The following is an 18,809-nucleotide window of genomic DNA, read 5'->3' on the forward strand; positions in this document are numbered from 1 at the left end:
TAAATGTTGTTATTGATTTTTTTTTTTGAGAGAAAGGAAGGGAGAGAGATATAGAAACCTTGGTATGAGAGAGAAACATCGAATGGCTGTCCTCTGCATGCCCTGCTCTACTGGGGATGGAGCCCACATCCCAGGCATGTGCCCTGACCTGGAATTGAACCAGTTCATGGGACGACTCTAAATCCATGGAGACACACCACTGGGCTATATATGTTTTTTAGAATCAAGAAAGTTCCATTAAAGGAAATTTACTCCATAATCAAAGTTAAGGTCATTAAGTACTTTCAAAACACATTCAAAATTATTTTGATAGACTTCTTTTATAAATGAGTTAGAAACTTATTTAAGTATACTTATATATCCAGTGTACTTTCCCCTTTTCCTGTGGATTCAGGATTGTCATGAGCATCGGTTATTTTACTTTAGTTGTGCCTTCTGCGGCTATTGAGTAGTGGAGGGAATTTGGCCCTGCACTTTATGGCTCTAGACTATTTTGTGGTTGGTGATTCTGTTGTTTCTTTCTTTCTTTCCTGGTCAACTATCACTTTTCAATTTACCATTTTTTAACAGTTTTGCTCCATGTCTCTTCACGCTTTTAAGGCTGTGGACTCAGGCCTGATGCTCTAGAGTTATCTGCAGTGGGGTTTGTGACAGCTACTTTCTTTTCTGCTTACTTTTGGGTTTTGGGCTGTTATATCGCCTATGAGATGAGAGGGAGAGCTTCGGAATTGGACATTTGTCAAAATGTATGCACTATGTTTACTTTGAGATTTATTTATATATAAATGTTTATTTCATAGGAATTGTTTCAGGAGTTAAGTTACTTGTGCTTCTCTACCACTGCCAAGTTTACAGCATCTGGGCATAAGTTATGGGAAGGTTCTGAAGCTATGTCCATGATTCTAGATTAAAATTTAAAATCCTTTCAAAAGATTTTTGAGAATGTGCTTCTTAAATGGTGGTTTCTTCCAAATGTGTTACTATTTTTAAACAGTCATTTGGTTCTTTAATGTTGTGTTAAGTACGGGCTCTTTCACAGCACCGCTAAGAAATTGATCTCACCTGCGGGTGAGCAGCATGATGATGAATAATGTCAGACAAATTATTTATCTTCTTTTTGCCTTAGCCTTATTTTCCTCATGTGTGAAGTCAGGATTATGTAGTACCTGCCTCATGGGCATGTTACTAGGGTTAATCATATGTGAAGATGGCTGGCGTTTAGGAAGCTTAATGGATGTTGGTTTCTGCTTGCTGGTTTTATTGTGATACTGGAAAGTCTTAAATTGCATGCCCATAGAGAAGGAGGCTCAAGTATCAATTGTTCTTTTCAGGTTTTGGGGTTTGAAAGAGAGTATGATGTTTATTGTTTTAAAACTTATACACATATAAGTACATGCATATACAGAATATTGCTTGGCCATTTGAAATAAATATTATATATGACTTTTATAATAAATTTAATCTTTCTATTCTAAGACATTCTTCTTTTAGATGTATTCCTAGTGATAAAAATGGCAAGGAATAAATAATCCATCAATATAAATATGTTTTTGAAAATCCAGTTTTCTACATTTTAAAAAATCTGACATCCCACCAGTGGAAATTTATGTACGTCTTCCTGTAGTATCTCCTACTTAAAGTTTTTCCCTAGAAATCTCTTTGAGCCCTGGCTGGTGTGGCTTAGTTGGTTGGAGCATTGTCCTGTACACTGAAAGGTGCTGGGTTTGTTTCTCAGTCAGGGCACATACCTGGATTACATGTTCCATTCCTGGTTGGGGCATGTATGGGAAGCATCTGATCAATCTCTCTCTCTCCCCCTCTCTCTCTCCCTCCCTCACTCCCTTCCTTGCTCTAAAATCAATTTACAAAAAAAGATGTGTCCTCAGTGAGGATTAAAAAAAGAAATCTTTCTGATATTTGATCTCTACCTGACTAACCTTTACTACTTCTTGCAATGTGCCTTTCTCCCCTCTTCTTCCATCCTCCTTTAAAATTCTGAATGTCCTTATCAGATTTTAATCTTTATTTATTTTTTAGGTCAGGTATAGCCTCTCTTGGCAGTGCCATTCATTAGAGCATTTATTATGTACACTACCTTAATATTTTATTTTCCTTCCTAACTTTTGTAGAATACACACACACACACACACACACCCTTGCCCAAGGATATTTTTATTGATGAGAGAGAGAGAGATACTAACATTGATATGAGGAAGAAATATCGATCGGTTGCCTCCCATATGTGCTCTGACCTGGGATGGAATCCACAAGTTAGGTATGTGTCCTGACCAGGAATTGAACCCACAACCTTTTCATGTATGGAATGACTTTTCACCTAACCAAGCCACCTGGCAAGGGCTAAGTTATTCTTTATTTCTTTATTTTTAGAGAGAGAGGAGGGGAGAGGGAGAGAGAGAAACATTGACTGGCTGCCTCCTGCATGCCCCTACTGGGGACTGAGCCCACAGCCCAGGCATGTGCCCTGACTGGGAATCGAACCAGTAGCCTCTTGGTCCATGGTTTGATGCTCAACCTCTGAGCCACACCAGCTGGTTAGTTATTCTTTATTTAAACTTTCAACTAGATTATGGGCTTCTGGATGGTCAGGAACTACAACTTATATTTATTGGAAGCTCTCTTAGAAAATCATAGAATGTATTGACTTATATGGTGTAGTAGTGCTTAATGAAGAAAACTGGCTAAAATGAACACCAGCTATTATTAACCTTTCCCTTGTTATCTTTAGATTCATCCTTGTGGTTTTATTTTTATTTTTTTTATCCTCACCCGAGGATATTTTTCCATTTTTTGTACAGATAGAGTGGGAGGGAGAGAGAGGAAGGGAGAGAGAGAGAAACATCGACGTGAAAGGGACACATCGAGTGGCTGCCACCCGCACGACCAACCAGGGCCGGGGACAAACTGCAACCGAAGTACGCACCCTTAGCGGGAACCGAACCCGGGTCTCTCTGGACCGCAGGCCGACGCTCTAACCGCTGAGCCAAAGTGGCCAGGGCCATCCTTGTGGTTTTAAATGTTACCATGGATATTGCCTCATTCTTGATGACCTATGTTTTATGTAAAGTAACTGATCCAGAATTTATATTATAGGCATGAGTAAAGTAAGTCAGGCAGAAATGGCCAAGGCTGGGAAGAAAGATATCTGTTAGAAATATAGGGTTGTTTTCTTGTGCACATTGAGATTGGGATTTGTGCTTTATTTATAGGGTTGAGTATCACAGTAAAAGGTCACATGATAAAGTACACCTTATGTGACTATAGACATTTTAGTATTAGAGACCGACAAGTTCTCTATTTTTTTTTCATGTTACCATGTATTAACTTCTCACACTTGCATATTTCAGGAGTTGTCACAGCAGAAATGTTTAGACATATGCAGAACTCTGAAATAATTCGAAAAATGACTGAAGAGTTCGATGAGGTAACACTACTCTAAATGTTTTGATAATTTTATGCATGTTGATGTTGATTTGTTCTTGAAAGTATTATTAAATTCTTCATCTAAGTGTTATGGATAAGAGCTTTGTCATCAGATTCAATCAGATGATGGCAATGTGACTGACCTTGGGCAAGTTGTTGTTTTTGCATGCTTCATCATCTGTGAAATGGGGCTAATAATACTTAATCTATAAGCTGTTAAGAAGATTGAATTCAGTAATGTTTAAAAAGTTTCTTAGCATTTTATAGTGCCTGACACACAGTAAGAACTTAATAAATGTTAGCTATTATTATTGTCAAAAAATTAAAATTTCAAGGAAAATAAAGTTTAGAGCCTAAGAACATATATTGAAATCTTGTAAAAGGAAGATTTGGTCAATATCTGGGGAACCAGTAGCTTAGGCAAAGGAATATATAAACATATACACACATATAAATAATTATATTGTTTAAAATCTCTTATGTTTAAAATATGAGTAATAAGAACAATACAAATAAAAATAAATAGTAGCTTAGACTTGAGTTGATCCTTTATCAAATTGATGTCTTTGAAATATTGTTACAATTAAAGATGTATATAGATTTACTATAATGTAAGCTTCTTCAGCACAGGGATTTGTGTATGTTTTGTTCACAGCTGTATTCCAACACTGATGTTTTTTATTCTTCAAAACTTTTCACAGTGAATTTTCAAGTAGAAAGTTTTGTCTCATTTGAATTTTACTTGATCATTTTTTCTTGCTTACTCTGATGAAGGGGCTTTCAACTATCATTCTAAAAGATAGACAAGAACTGTTAAAATGGCTTTGTTGATCACTAAGTGCTATTAATCAATCTGCAAGTAGTTAAGAGGTAATTATGAGTACAGTAATGGTATTATTTTAGCCTTCTAGTATTAAATGTTTTAATGAGAACCTTCTTACTAAAAGGAAACAGCTATTTGAGATAAGAATCCTGAAATATGCTTTGAAAATAATTAGCAAACCAAGTTGCTAACAACAATTAAGGTGATATATTTTAATAGTCAATTAAATGAGGCAATCAGAAAATATGGAAAAAAAACCTTTTTGTGAAGTAGGATTAGGACCTTATTCTCAGATGAGAAATAGTATCATTTATATATGCCATAGCTTAAAATTAAAAAATATTTTTCTGATGACAAAATTTAATTATTAAAAAGTTTTACTAAACTAATGATCAAATGATCTTAAGACTCTAGGATATTCTTGTCAAAAATTATTTTAGAAGTTCTATGTGATATTGGTCTCTGCTTTTATTTTTAAAGACTTTCTTGTTTTTGATTATTTAATGGAGAATCTCACCGTAACTACATTGAAGAATATTCCACCTTTATATGGAAGAGTACTCGAGTACCATTCTTTCCAGGCTATACTAGCTACATTTCTTTTTTTTTTTTTAAGTATCTAGTTATTTATGTCTGTTGACTATTTGAGGTCCTGAAGCTAATGAAAACATGCATTGTAATCTTTTGATTATTTACAAATCATACATACATTTATTAGATTAGCTGATAATATTTTATCATTTTGAATTCATTTAAAAGTATAACTTTGCTTTTGTTTTAAAGACATTTAATAAATATATCTTTGCGTATCAGAATAGTTTGTTGTTGTTGTTAATCCTCACCCAAGGATATTTTTCCATTGATTTTTAGAGAGAGGGGAAGGGGGGGTGAGAGAGAAGGAGTGGAGAGACACATTAATTGGTTGCCTCCCACACTTGTCCTGACTGGGGTGGGGATCATACCCTTCAACCTTTTGGTGCATGGGCTGATGCTCTAACCACTGTTGCCACAAGGGGCATGGCTCAGAATAGTGTTTTGCTTTGATGGGAGGGGGCTCTTACTTTTAATCCTGAGTAATTGGTATATATTTTCAATGGTTAAAATGAATTCAGAGTATTCATTTTGATCTTAAATAAAAGCAAAGGTGTTCAAAGGTACTTAACCTTTGCCTTTGCATATTGTTCTGCCTACTTTCAGGATTTTACTGGAAAATAAAGGTGAGATAAAGGAGTCATGTTATCTTTTGTCTAGGGTATTTCAAAAACAAGTAAAATTTTATTGTCATGTTTTATATGAAATGGTTGTTTAAATTTTATTTATTTATTTTTTTTAGGATAGTGGAGATTATCCACTTACCATGGCCGGTCCTCAGTGGAAGAAGTTCAAGTCCAGTTTTTGTGAATTCATTGGTGTATTAGTACGGCAGTGTCAATATAGTATCATATATGATGAATACATGATGGATACAGTCATTTCACTTCTTACAGGATTGTCTGACTCACAAGTCAGAGCATTTCGACATACAAGCACCCTGGCAGGTCAGTATTTAGAAATATTTTCTGTGTATTTTCTAATATTAGAGATGAAATCAATTTCCATTGAAAGAAAGTAAATAATGGTGACATAAATTAATTTTGTTTATAATGTAACCACTAGGAGGACACTCACCTCTCCTCTGACTCCTTTTAATTACTGGGAATGGGATGTGTTTTCAGTTTTGTTTCTGTAAAGGCATACTATATTAGTATAAAATGATTTTCTTGTGGTAAATCTACTTGAACATTGTGTATTTGGTAAAGCTGCTACATCTCCTACATCTCCCTGGTTTGGTAGAGTGGGCTAATGTAGCAGGTGTTCTGTAAGGTCCAGTGGCACAAGCCTCCTTGACACCTCCCCCAAAATGGGCTGTATACACTCTCTTGTTGTAGTTTAGCCTTGATTGCTGTTGGCTTTTTAGTGGGGTTCTGGTGCCCTCTGAGTTGGCCTCTTGAGCGTGCTGCTTGTAGGTGCTACTTCTATGTGGTCTGAAGCTGACTACTGGGTGCACTGGCTCTGGGGCCTCCCAGGAGGTGCAGGCCAAGGTCAGCTGCCAGTTGTGTTCTGCCCAGGGCCTCCCAGCATGTGCTGCAAAGTGATCTGCAGATGGCTGCTACTCATGCTGGGCTTGGAAGTGCTGGGGAATAGGGCAAGCTGCAAACCAAAGTCCCCTACACTAGTGCCAGGCCTGGGGCTACTTAGTGAGAGTTAGGAGGCACACTGCTGAGGCCAGATGTTGCTAGTTTGAGAGATTTTAAGAAAATCTGAATTGTGAGCCAAGACATATCATTCTATGGAAAAGCACCTGGAAATCTTATGTTTCTGGGTAACTTTAGGCTAAGTAAGATTCTTTGATCTTTAAATTTTAATGAAATGAGTTGCACAGTTAATTCTAGAATAGTGATTTTTGGTGATGATGTTGATAAAATCTTTTGGTTTTTCCTTTATGCTAAAGGTAAAATTGTTAATACACTAATAGAGGATATGTGCTTTTTGATTTGAGTTTGAATAAATCTAATGGGTATTAATTACATATTACTATAGTATAGGATCTACAAAATTTTTCATTCCCTAAGTGTAGGGATATTTTTTTCTTTTGAAGTATTTCCCCAAATAATTAAAACTGTGATTAAAGATGTACTTCTGCTGAGTCCTCCATTTGTAAAAATACAATGCAAAAAGTGTTCCTGCAGATTGTTTTTAGATTCAGAGTCACAAAATATGAATGTGATTTTGTTCTATGAATATAGGTAGTATTTAATGTTAAGAACTTGGTGGGTAAAGTAAATTGAAACAAGTATGATGGTATAACATGAATAGATTTAGATCAGAGTGGCAAGCTGGTTTTCCTAAGGACCTGAAATAGCTCAGAGTAGAAAATTTGGAATCTTGCCCTGGCCATTGTGGCTCAGTGGGTAGAATATTGGCTGGTTCACCTGAAGAGTCTGGGGTTTGATTCCCGGTCAAGGGCAGGTACCTGGGTTGCAGGTTCAATCCCTGGCCCTGGTCCTGGGGCATGTGTGGGAGTCAACCAGTCAATTTGTACCCCCCCTTTCTTCCTCTCTCTCTCTCTCTCTCTCTCTCTCTCTCTCTCTCTCTCTCCCTCCTTCCCTCCTCCTCCCTTTCCTCCCTCTCCCTCCCCTCCTCCCTTCCTCCTCCCACCTCTCCCTCCCACTCTCTAAAAATCAGTGGAGAAAATATCCTCAGGTGAGGATTACCAAAAAGAAAGAAAGAAAGAAAAATTTCAGAATCTCTTTTAAATGAAGAGCCAATAGCCACAAATTAAGATTTAATTTTGAGCCCTGTCCGGTTTGGCTCAGTGATTAGAGCATTGGCTTGTGGACCAGAGAGTCTTGGGTTCGGTTCCCGCTAGGGGCACGTACAAAAATAAATAAATATTATTATTAAGAAAAAAAAAAAAGATTTAGTTTTGACCTAGCTGGTGTGGCCCTGTGCAAGCGTCAACCCATGCACCACCAAGAGGTCACCAGTTCGATTCCTGGTCAGGGCACATGTCCAGGTTGTGGGCCAAATCCCCAGTGGGGGGCATGCAGGAGGCAGCCAACTGATGTTGTTTCTTATCGATATTTCTATCTTTCCCTCTCCCTTCCTCTCTCTCTCTCTAAAATCAATTTAAAAAATTACAAAAAAAAAGATTTAGTCTTGTATTCTTTCACAAGAACTAGATCTGAGAAATAATCTGGAGTGAGTTAAAAAAAGCATAAAATGGTCAGATACTTCAGTTAGTAAGTTTTAAATCACAGGCAGTGAGTCTTGTCTCAGGAATAAGAGTTTAGTAATAGAAGGTGGCGATCTGGAGGAGGTCTGTTACCAGTTTATTATTAAAATATTACTAAAATATCACTTCATTGAGTGATGTTTTACTCTTTGTACTTTTGACTTTTTTCTAGATGTTCTTCATAATTTCACCTTGTCTTTATGATATGTAATAGAGTAGAATTAAAGGAAATCAAATACTGGTAAAAATTCTCCAACATTTTCCTATACTGTAGTTTGATATAAAGCCACCCAGGTTTTTCTCTCTTTTTGGTTACTGTGCTAGCTAATTGCTGTATAAACCACAATTTACTTAAAAGGTGAATCATGATCTCTGAAAAAGATAATTGGAGGGGACATATAGTCTGGAGACAGATTACTAAATTTTGAATCCTACTTACATGAACTGCATAGTCTGAGGCAAATTTCTTAATCTTCCTGATCTTCAGTTTCCCCCTGAATGAAATTGGGATAATAGTACTTAATTTTGAGGGCTATTGTAAGGATTAGGAGATAGTCTATAAAAAGTACTTAACATAGGTAACTGACTGACATACAGTAAGTATTTAATACTCATTAGCTGTTGTTTTATTGTCATTTGTGACAATTGTACTTTTTTTTTAGAAACAGGACAGCCCACTTTGTTTTTAATTTCACTTAATTTGAATTTAATTTATAATTTTTTTTTTTTGTATCTGTGAGACTAATATCAACATTTTTTTCCCTTTACAAAATAGCTATGAAGTTGATGACAGCTTTGGTGAATGTGGCACTAAATCTTAGCATTAATATGGATAATACACAAAGACAATATGAGGCAGAACGGAATAAAATGATTGGAAAACGAGCCAATGAGAGGCTAGAACTTCTGCTACAAAAGCGGAAAGAGGTAAACTACTATTTACACTATTAATATATGACCAACTTGGTCACCGTTCATGATATAACTTTGCTAGTTCATGAGATAAATTTTTTTGAAATATTTAAATTTAAATAACATATTTTAGGTTGATATGTCAATCTTAGTTATGTTGGCTATCCATGCCGGAAGACCTTTTGCATATATTTTCTTTCTGTGTGAACTAGGATTAAGAGTTCAAGGCTTCAAGTTAGGATTCCTGGGCAAGTCCGACAAATTGTTTCAAGCCATAGTATTATTCATCTCTACTGTGAAAAGTTCTTGACTTCCTCCTTCAGCTTGTCAGGATGAAATAAGGTTTCACTTATTTGAAATCACTTTGAAAAATAATTTATAATCTATTTAAGGTGTCTCAATTGGTGGCTTTTTTGTGTAGTTTAAAAACACTTGGTTAACAATCACTGACCACTAAATTCAGATTTGAACGAGAAAAATATATTTTCAGCTTTATGCTAAATAGTAAATAAAATCTTTCAATGTTGTGTTTGTGATTTAAGTTCTTCCTTAGTTGATGATATAATATTTTGCTATCTGATGCTGGGTATTTTTATTTTTATTTTCAGTAAGCAGTCTAATGTTTAAAAAATATTAGTAGTGCTGTTGAGTTACAACACTTGCCATGGTGATCCATAAATTATTTACTTGATTTTGATGTGGAGGGCATAGCTGTAATTTAAAGTTGGTTGTTTCTGAGATAGTCAATAACTTTTAAAAATGCCTCGACTAAGAAAAGCCAGAAAATGTTTGCTTATATTTTTCAGATGCCAAAATACCTCATCGTTTTCATAGTTTGAAATGAAGAATTGACCTTTTTTACCCTTTACTTTAGTTAGTAAATTTCATCAGATGATTTATTAAGCGAACGTATACATGTCTTACTCTTTGAAATAAGATTGTGAACACAGAACGAGTGGATTTAGTTTTTTATTTTTAAAGATTTTTAATTGATGTTTAGAGAGAGAGAAAGGTGGGGAGAGAGAGTGAAACATTGATGTGAGAGGGAAACATTGATTGCCTCCTGCACGCTCTCTGCACCCTACCAGTGATTGAGTCTACAGCCCAGGCATATACCCTTACCCAAATTCTAGCTGGCAACCCCTAGGTGCACGGGAGGATGCCCAACCAACTGAGCCACCCCAGCGAGGGTCAGAATGAGTGGATACAATTTCTGTCCAAATATAGGATATTAATACTTCTAGGTTACGGGTTTTTTTTTCCATAATTTATCTTTATTGTTGAAAGTAATATTACACATGTTCCTTCTTTTTTCCCCCCATTGACACCTTTCTTCCCCCCCTCACCGCACCGCACCGTGTCTGTTTATTGGTTATGCATATATGCATATAAGTTCTTTGGTTTATCTATTGCTGCTCCCCATCCCCCCCTTCCTTCTTTGTTAGCATTATTTGGAAATGCAAGATTATATTTATGAAAAGAAAAAACCCTTTACAAAAGCACAGAACATAATCTAAAAGCTAATTGATATTTAGATTGTGGAAGATTTGTAACTCTCAAGCTCTGAGACAATTTTCTCTTAATTCTCAAGCTCTGAATTGAAAATATATGGGAGTGGATAAATAAACCAAGATTTGAAATGTTTACTTGACTTATTTTCAGGTGAACCTTGTTTCCCTCAAAAGAATATAGCAGGAAGACAATTTTTTACCATGTTATCTTATTCATATTCCTTTTTTTTTTTTTAACAGGCACTAGATAATATGACTCTTTTTAAAAAAATAAAGACCAAGATAATAAAATATTGTTATACTTTTTGGATATGAACACATGATATATAATAGATAATATGTATTATAATAAGCTACTTAACAGATTTCTTTACCATTATACAATAGAAATTTGTGAGCATTAGAAAAAATTAATCTACTAGCCAAACATTACAAACCAAGTCAAATATTCCAGATATCAAGGGACTTTACTATAGATATGCAACAGTTGTTAATTTTTCTATGTGTTTACTGTTATCTAGTGGAATTAAAATTTAGTTGTAACAACCAACACACTGGAGAAACCTGCATTTGTACTTTAACAATTTTATCTGTTCTTTTGGTTGTCTTTCATTACAATTGAAGAGAAACTGTTTTTTTCAGCTTCAAGAAAATCAGGATGAAATAGAAAATATGATGAACGCAATATTTAAGGGAGTGTTTGTACATAGATACCGGTAAGTCAGGGCAGTTTTTCTTTTTTTTTTTCATGTAATTTCTAATCTGTTCAGGTTTGGAAGTGGTTTAGGCAGTATTAAGTTAGTGGAAATAGTGTTGGCATAAGACCATTGTTAGAACCTAAGCTCTTGCATGGAATGAGATACTCAAGGTAAGTTATTTAACTGCTCTGAACTTAATGTTTTCTATCTGAAAAATGGGTTAGTATTGTTCTTGACTTGTAGCTGCCCAGCAAATGGAAGCTACTGCTATTTTTAGGAGTCATGGTGTAGAATATTTCATTGTTTTTGGATGTATTATGTTAGTAGAGCCTGTACACACTGACTCTCTTCTCTTCCATTTGAACATCAGTGGGGAAATTTGGATAGATGTGAGATGTTCTCTTTTGCTATTTTGAATGAGTAGAGGAAAGACATGGGTAATCTTACCACTATTTCTGCTGTAACCTGTTCTTTAAATGTTGGTGGCATTCTTTTTCAACTTTTTCCTTATTTCCTCAACTTCGCAGTTACTGAATCAGGTTAATACTTCCTTTGTAGTGTTTCTTTGTCCATTCTTTTTATTTTTATTGTCATCATTACCTTTGTCTTCCCTTATCATTCTCATGCCTAGAGATTTTTAAAGTATTCCTAAAACGTTCTTTTGTTGCATTATATTTCTGCTAAAAAGCCTTCAATGACTGATCAGTATCTACAGAATGAATTAAAGTAATTTAGTCTGACATTCAAATCCAAATTGAGGTTGGCCTCAGTGTTAATGTGTAATTAATTCTTGCCTGGAAAAGTATGCTCTGTTGTCTTCTGAACAAACCATGCCCAGCAGGTGTGAGCATGGTGTAAAAGGTGGGGATCAGATTTTGTTTGTAGTTTTACTTAATTCAAAATATTTATTTGCTGATAATAATGCTTTGTCAACTAAACTGTAAACTCTTGGCATTCAGAGGCTATCCTCCAGTTCTACTTTTAAATCACCACCAATATTTAACATAGTGATATATTCATAGTAGGTTTGAATTATTTGGCATTTCTTGAATAAACAAGTCCTGTGATATAGTGACACTAATATGCTTAATTTTTTCTTCAGCGATGCAATAGCTGAAATCCGAGCTATTTGTATTGAAGAAATTGGCATTTGGATGAAAATGTATAGTGATGCCTTTCTTAATGACAGTTATTTAAAATATGTTGGTTGGACTATGCACGATAAGGTAAGATATGCTCTACAGACTGTCTACCTACAGGCATAGCTGTCTGCAGCTCTCATTCAAAAAGAGTTATCTAAATGTAGGATACTTGGAACCATATTCCTGTAGGCCTGTCTCCTTTATTCTGTTCTGTCTGCTCCATGAAAACATCATCTCTGTCACATAAAGTCCTGTAGATTTTTGTACCTTGGTCACTGATTTCGCTTTTAATTTTGAATTTTTTTTTGTACTAAAACATTATGTAGGTGGGGGTGATGAGGCATTTCCTAGAGTAGTGAGAAGAGTCCTTACTTTGTTAGTGAGTGCTCTATTTTTTAAAATTCCTCTTTTGATAAATAATGTATCTTAGATTGTAAGTTATTATATGGCCTCTGATTTTTTTTTATATTTTTTATTTTATTTCTTATTAATCTACCTTTCTCTGAAGCTGCCTCTTCATTGGCCTTTGAGGTTTCTTGTATATCCATTACAGATGTTTCTTTCTGTAAAGGAAAACTTAGTATGAAATATGGTACTGTTACCTTTCATAATAATATTTCTCTGAATAAATTTTTAGAAATTTAATTTGATCTAAAAAAATGGTAACCTCAAAGGTATTTAGTCTTACATATATGTATTGATTCCTAGTTTTGCATTGTCAAAGATGAGTTTCTAGAAAAATAACTACTATATAAAACATTTACATTTTTAAAGTAGAAAATATGGTATGTGTCTTGACTATTCAGGTTGAAAACGTGTAAGGTTTTAATGCATTTTCTACTCTTGTTTTATTTAGCAAGGTGAAGTAAGACTCAAATGTCTCACTGCTCTACAAGGGCTTTATTATAACAAAGAGCTTAATTCCAAACTGGAGCTTTTTACCAGTCGGTTCAAGGTTAGTATTACTTTAAGTATGTAGAAATGACCTATTATTTGAAAATATTTTTCTTTTGCTTTCCCTTTAAAAATCGTTATTTTTTTTTGTCCTTAGGATAGAATTGTGTCTATGACCCTTGACAAAGAATACGATGTTGCAGTACAAGCAATAAAATTACTTACTCTTGTTTTACAGTAAGTATGTATGTATTACATATTACTGATGTCCAGATATTTAAATAATACATCAGAGAACTTGGTTTCATTTATCTAGATCTAAATTTTAATGTTATGTCATGGGGTTTTACAGCTACAAATTTAATTTTCTCATGTAAACATGATAAAATAGGAAAAGGAAACCATGGAACTAGAAAATTTCTGAGCTAGGAATTCACCTGTTCTCATTCTCTTGGTCATTTTCCTTTATATTTTACTATCTTAGATGCTCTCGAAGTAAAGTTAAACACCTGAGTGTAATGCATGTGCTTTTATTATATGTTGTCACACTTTTAGAAATTAGTATTTACTGAAACTAAACTTCTCTATTAACAATCTGAATTTAAGCATATTATGTAATAATGATGCAAATCTTTAAAAAAAGTTATGGTAGCCCTGGCCGGTTTGGCTCAGCGGTTAGAACATCAGCCTGTGGTCCTAAGAGACCCGGGTTTGGTTCCCACTAAGGGCATGTACCTTGGTTGCGGTTTGTCCCCGGCCCTGGTTGGTCGTGCGGGTGGCAGCCACTCGATGTGTCCCTTTCACATTGATGTTTCTCTCTCTCTTTCTCTCTTTCTCTCTCTCCCTCTCACTCTACCTGAACAAAGAGTGTCCTCGGGTGAGGATAAAAAAAAAAATAAGTTATGGTAATATATGTAACATGAAATTTACGATTTTAAGTGTACAGGTCAATGGCATAATGTACGTTCACATTTTGCATCTATCACCATTATCCATCTGCAGAACTCTTGTCCTTTCATACTGAAACTCTGTACCCATTAAACATTAAATCTTTGTTCTTCCCTCCCCCCCCCCCCAATCCCTGGTGACCACTGTTCTACATTCTATCTTTATGAATTTGACTGTTTTAGGTACCTCATATAAGTGGAATCATACAATATTAGTCCTTTTGTGTCTGGCTTATTTCACTTTAGCATATTGTCTTCCATGTTTGTCATTGTTGTAGCACTTACAAGAATTTGATTCCTTTTTGAAGCTCTAATGTATCACTGTATGTTTATACCACATTTTATTCATGCATTCGTCTGTCAGTAGACATTTAGGTTGTTAACATGATCTAAATAATTGCAAAAGGGTTCTTTTTATGATAGCATGTTAATTCTGACACTCATGGAAAATTCATCATGTAAGAGTAGTCAGTGAAATTCGATAAAAACTAATGAGAGATGACTGTCCAGTGTGATTTTTAAATCATATTGTAAAGCCATAGTAATTTTTAAATTTTTGTACTGGTGAATAGGCAGAGAGATCAGTGGCACAGAATAAAGAATATGGTAGAGACTAATGTAATGCATCCAGGAACCTAGTATAGGATGAGGGGGCATGTCCTATCATAAAATAAATGGTTTTGTGACAACTAGGTTATATTTGGGAGGATAGATTAAATTAGATTTCTATTTAATTTCTTATAAAAATAATTTCTGGATGGATGAAAAATTTAAATGCAAATAAATGAAACCATTAAAGTACTAGATGAAAACTTGGGAAGATTGCAGTTTTTTTTTATTTTATATGTAAAATGAGCAATATCTTTCTGAGTGTGACATAAAACATAGACATAAAAAAATCATTGAATTAACTGCATAAATAAAAAACTAAAAATGTCTGTATTACATAAAATACCATAAACTCATAAAATGGCAGATTGGGCAAAATATTTGTATCATAGGAGTTAATATCAGTAAATCAGTAAAAAGACAAAAAGCCAATAGGAAAATAGCAAAAAGTTGGTAACCAGATCATTGTCAGAAGATAAAATAAAAATTTAAACATACGAAAAGATGTTTAGTCACACTTTAGAGAAGTGTATATTCAAATTAGACCATTATTGCCTGGCCGGTGTGGCTCAGTGGATTGAGTGTTGTCCCAGTTCAATTCCTGGTCAGGGCACATGCCCAGGTTGGTGGGCTTGATCCCTACAGGGAGTGTGCAGGAGGCAGCCAATTGATGTTTAATCTCTTCTCTCTTCCTCTCTCTCTCAAAATATCAGTAAAACATATAAAAAAATAAAAAATTAAATTAGACCACTATTTTACCTATTGCTTGACAGAGATACAAAAGTGTTTGGTAATATACTATGTTATTGAGACTATACAGAAATAGGCCCTTAGGCATTGTTGATAGGACTGTAAGTTGGTATATAACCTCTTTGGAGAAAAGTTTGGCAATAGTTTTTAAAATTGTAAATACATTCTTCTAGCATAGCATTGTTTATAATAGAATTTTGGAAATAACATAAATGATTATCAATAGAGGAAGAATTAAATTAATATATAAGATAATAGCTTACGTAAACACTTATATGGCTTATTAAGTACTAAAGCTGCCCTGTGGGATGGTGGTGGTGGTTATTCACATTTATGTGAAATGGACTACATTATAGTCATTAACAAGGAGGCAGCTCTAAATGTACTCACATTTTCTGAAAATTCACTTAATGGAGGGCATTTTGAGCAGTCCTAACTATTGTAGTTTTCTTTAGTTTTAATTGGATTTAAAATTATAAATATTATATAATACTGTGATTAAAATATCGAGAGCTCATGTACGGAGAGGTCCTGATTTGATTCCCAGTTAGGGCACATGCCTGATTTGCAGGCTTGATTCCCAGTAGGGGATCTCAGGAGGTATCCAATCAATGTTGCTCTCTCACATCAATGTTTCTTTCTTCTTCCCCTCGCTCTCTAAAAATCAATAAAAACATATTAAAATATTGAAAAAATCTTGAAGTAAATAAGAAAGTAATAGTACTCTAGCCCTGGCCAGTTTGTCTCAGTGGTTAGAGTGTTGGCCTGAAGGGTCTTGGGTTCGATTTCTGGTCAAGGGCACATGCCTTGGTTGCAGGTTCAATCCCAGGCCCCGTCACAGTCTTACGGGAGGCAACAAATCGGGAGGCAACAAATCGGTGTTTCTCTCTCACATCAGTGTCTGTCTCTCCCTCCCTCTCCCCCTCCCTCCCTCCCTCTCCCTCTCCCCCTCCCTCCCTCCCTCTCCCTCTCCCCCTCCCTCCCTCTCCCTCTCCCCCTCCCTCCCTCCCTCCCTCTCCCTCTCCCCCTCCCTCTCCCCTCCTATCCCTTCCCCTCTCCCCCTCCCCCTCCCCTTCCCTCTCCCTTTGTACACCCACCCCCCTCCTACTCTGTTTAAAAAACCAATGGAAAAAGAACCTTGGGTGAGGATTAACAAAAAAATAGTACTCTACATACATTTCTATAGCTTCTCCTCTCCCTCCATAATACCTTATAGACATTTTTTTTTCCTATGTATGATACTGATATTTTTATGAAGGGTGATAGGCATGTATATAACTAATAATTGAAACGTACATGGAACATTTTTTCTCAAATAGTTAAAATGAATGAACTGATTTGATTCATTGTAATTTTTTTATGATAAACAAGTGATTTTTCCAAAAACAATACAATATTATACATGTGTTTTTTGTTTTTTTTTTTCCTTTATCCTCACCCGAGGATATCCTTCCATTTTTTGTTCAGGTAGAGTGGGAGGGAGAGAGAGGAACTGAGAGAGAGAGAGAGAGAAACATCGACGTGAAAGGGACATATCGAGTGGCTGCCACCCGCACAACCAACCAGGGCTGGGGACAAACCGCAACCGAGGTACGTGCCCTTAGCGGGAACCGAACCCGGGTCTCTCTGGACCGCAGGCCGACGCTCCAGTTGCTGAGCCAAACCTGCCAGGGCTACATAGAGGATTTTAAATCAAAGTGCTCTTGAAACTTGAATTTTGATTTTGTTTCTCTCTAAAAGAAGTAATATTTTCTTAGACATCAGACTTCTGGAAACCTTGAGCAAAACAAAAAAAACAAAAAGCGTCTGAGATCCTAAACTAACCACTTAATATACTTAGGCTTTTCTCTCTGGGCTGGTCCTATAATTCTTAATTTGCATATAATGGTAAAATCCTAGATTATTTATCTCACAGTAGACTAAAACCATATAAGGTCTTTGGTACTTAAATTTTAATTTGTAAATTTGTTTCTTTAGCCTTATATGGTATTCGGTACTCGATGGATGAGGTATTCTTTATCATTGTGCGATAACTGAGATGTTAGTATATTTTAATGTTGCAATATTGTCTCTTTAATATTATTATGAAATAATATGCAGTGTTCCTTGTGATTATTAACTAAGCTCTTAGCATGCCGCCACTCCACTTTATTTTCTATATTAGTTTATATTATTTTTTCTTGATTTTTTTTTCTCTTTATTTAGATAAAGAGGAAAGGAGAGGGAGAGAGAGAGAGAAACATTAATGAGAGAGAACATCGATTGACTGCCTCCTACACACCCCCACTGGGGATTGGGCCCACAACCTGGGCATGTGTCCTGACTGGGAATCAAACCTGCCACCATTTGGTGCAAGGGTTGACACCCACTGTGCTGTACCTGCCGGGCCTCTTCATTTTATTTCAGCATCCTTGTCACACATTATTACTTCTCTTCACCATATAATATGTCTTTACTTTCATTATTGACTCTAATTTTACCTCCCATTGATTTTTGATGTTAACAAAACACTCAGCTCTTTTGTCAGGGCAAGCTTTTACTGATAGATGATAATCAAATAAAGTTCATGTCTTTTTAATTTTTTTAACACAAGTGAGTGAAAGTATGAGCATGTATTTTTGTACTGAATATACTTAAAATTATGACATTACTAAAAAGACTGCTACTGTTTGTTTCTTTCTAGGAGTAGTGAAGAAGTTCTTACTGCAGAAGATTGTGAAAATGTCTATCATCTGGTGTATTCAGCTCACCGGCCTGTAGCAGTAGCAGCTGGAGAATTTCTCTACAAAAAGTAAATCTGTATTTCTATTACTCGTTTTTAAAGTATACCTTTATGAGAGTAATTTGTTATGATACAATTTATATTAAAATATATGTAACTTATTTATTTATTAATTCTCACCCAAGGATATATTTTTCCATTGATTTTTAGAGAGTGGAAGGGAGGGGGGAGGAGGAAAGAGGAGAGAGAGTGAAACATTCATGTGAGTGAGACACATCGATTGGTTGCCTCCAACTGGGGCTGTGAATCGAACCTATAACCCTTTGATGCACAAGCTGGCACTCTAACCACTGAACCATGCCGGCCAGGGCTATGTAACTTATTTTTAAAAAATTAGTACAGGTCAAGGTAAAACTTTCACATTTTATTATTTTCTTTAAAAGTTTCGATTTCCCTTCTTTAATTCATTTGATTTAAGTTAAATCTTTTAATAAGAAATGTACCTACATTTTTTAATGGATATGCTTAAAAATGTACCTAACTATCACAGTGTTAAAACCTTTTCCTAATTTCTCACTTTCTGAT

At 35.3% G+C, this 18,809-nt stretch overlaps 1 protein-coding gene across 17 annotated transcripts in view; it reads left to right on the forward strand.

Moving 5' to 3' along the window:
• Window positions 1-18,809, forward strand: part of STAG2 (stromal antigen 2) — a 150,394-nt gene that overhangs the window by 88,026 nt on the left and 43,559 nt on the right. For all 17 annotated transcript variants that reach the window (XM_036270843.1, XM_036270842.1, XM_036270841.1 and 14 more), the window contains 8 exons: window positions 3,366-3,442; window positions 5,598-5,802; window positions 8,815-8,966; window positions 11,105-11,178; window positions 12,263-12,386; window positions 13,159-13,257; window positions 13,354-13,433; window positions 18,186-18,293. In XM_036270843.1, the coding sequence (XP_036126736.1) occupies window positions 3,366-3,442; window positions 5,598-5,802; window positions 8,815-8,966; window positions 11,105-11,178; window positions 12,263-12,386; window positions 13,159-13,257; window positions 13,354-13,433; window positions 18,186-18,293 (919 nt within the window). The remainder of the gene's footprint in view (window positions 1-3,365; window positions 3,443-5,597; window positions 5,803-8,814; window positions 8,967-11,104; window positions 11,179-12,262; window positions 12,387-13,158; window positions 13,258-13,353; window positions 13,434-18,185; window positions 18,294-18,809) is intronic.

This window comes from Molossus molossus, unplaced genomic scaffold (genome assembly GCF_014108415.1).
Source record: "Molossus molossus isolate mMolMol1 unplaced genomic scaffold, mMolMol1.p scaffold_m16_p_2, whole genome shotgun sequence".
Lineage (NCBI taxonomy): Eukaryota > Metazoa > Chordata > Mammalia > Chiroptera > Molossidae > Molossus > Molossus molossus.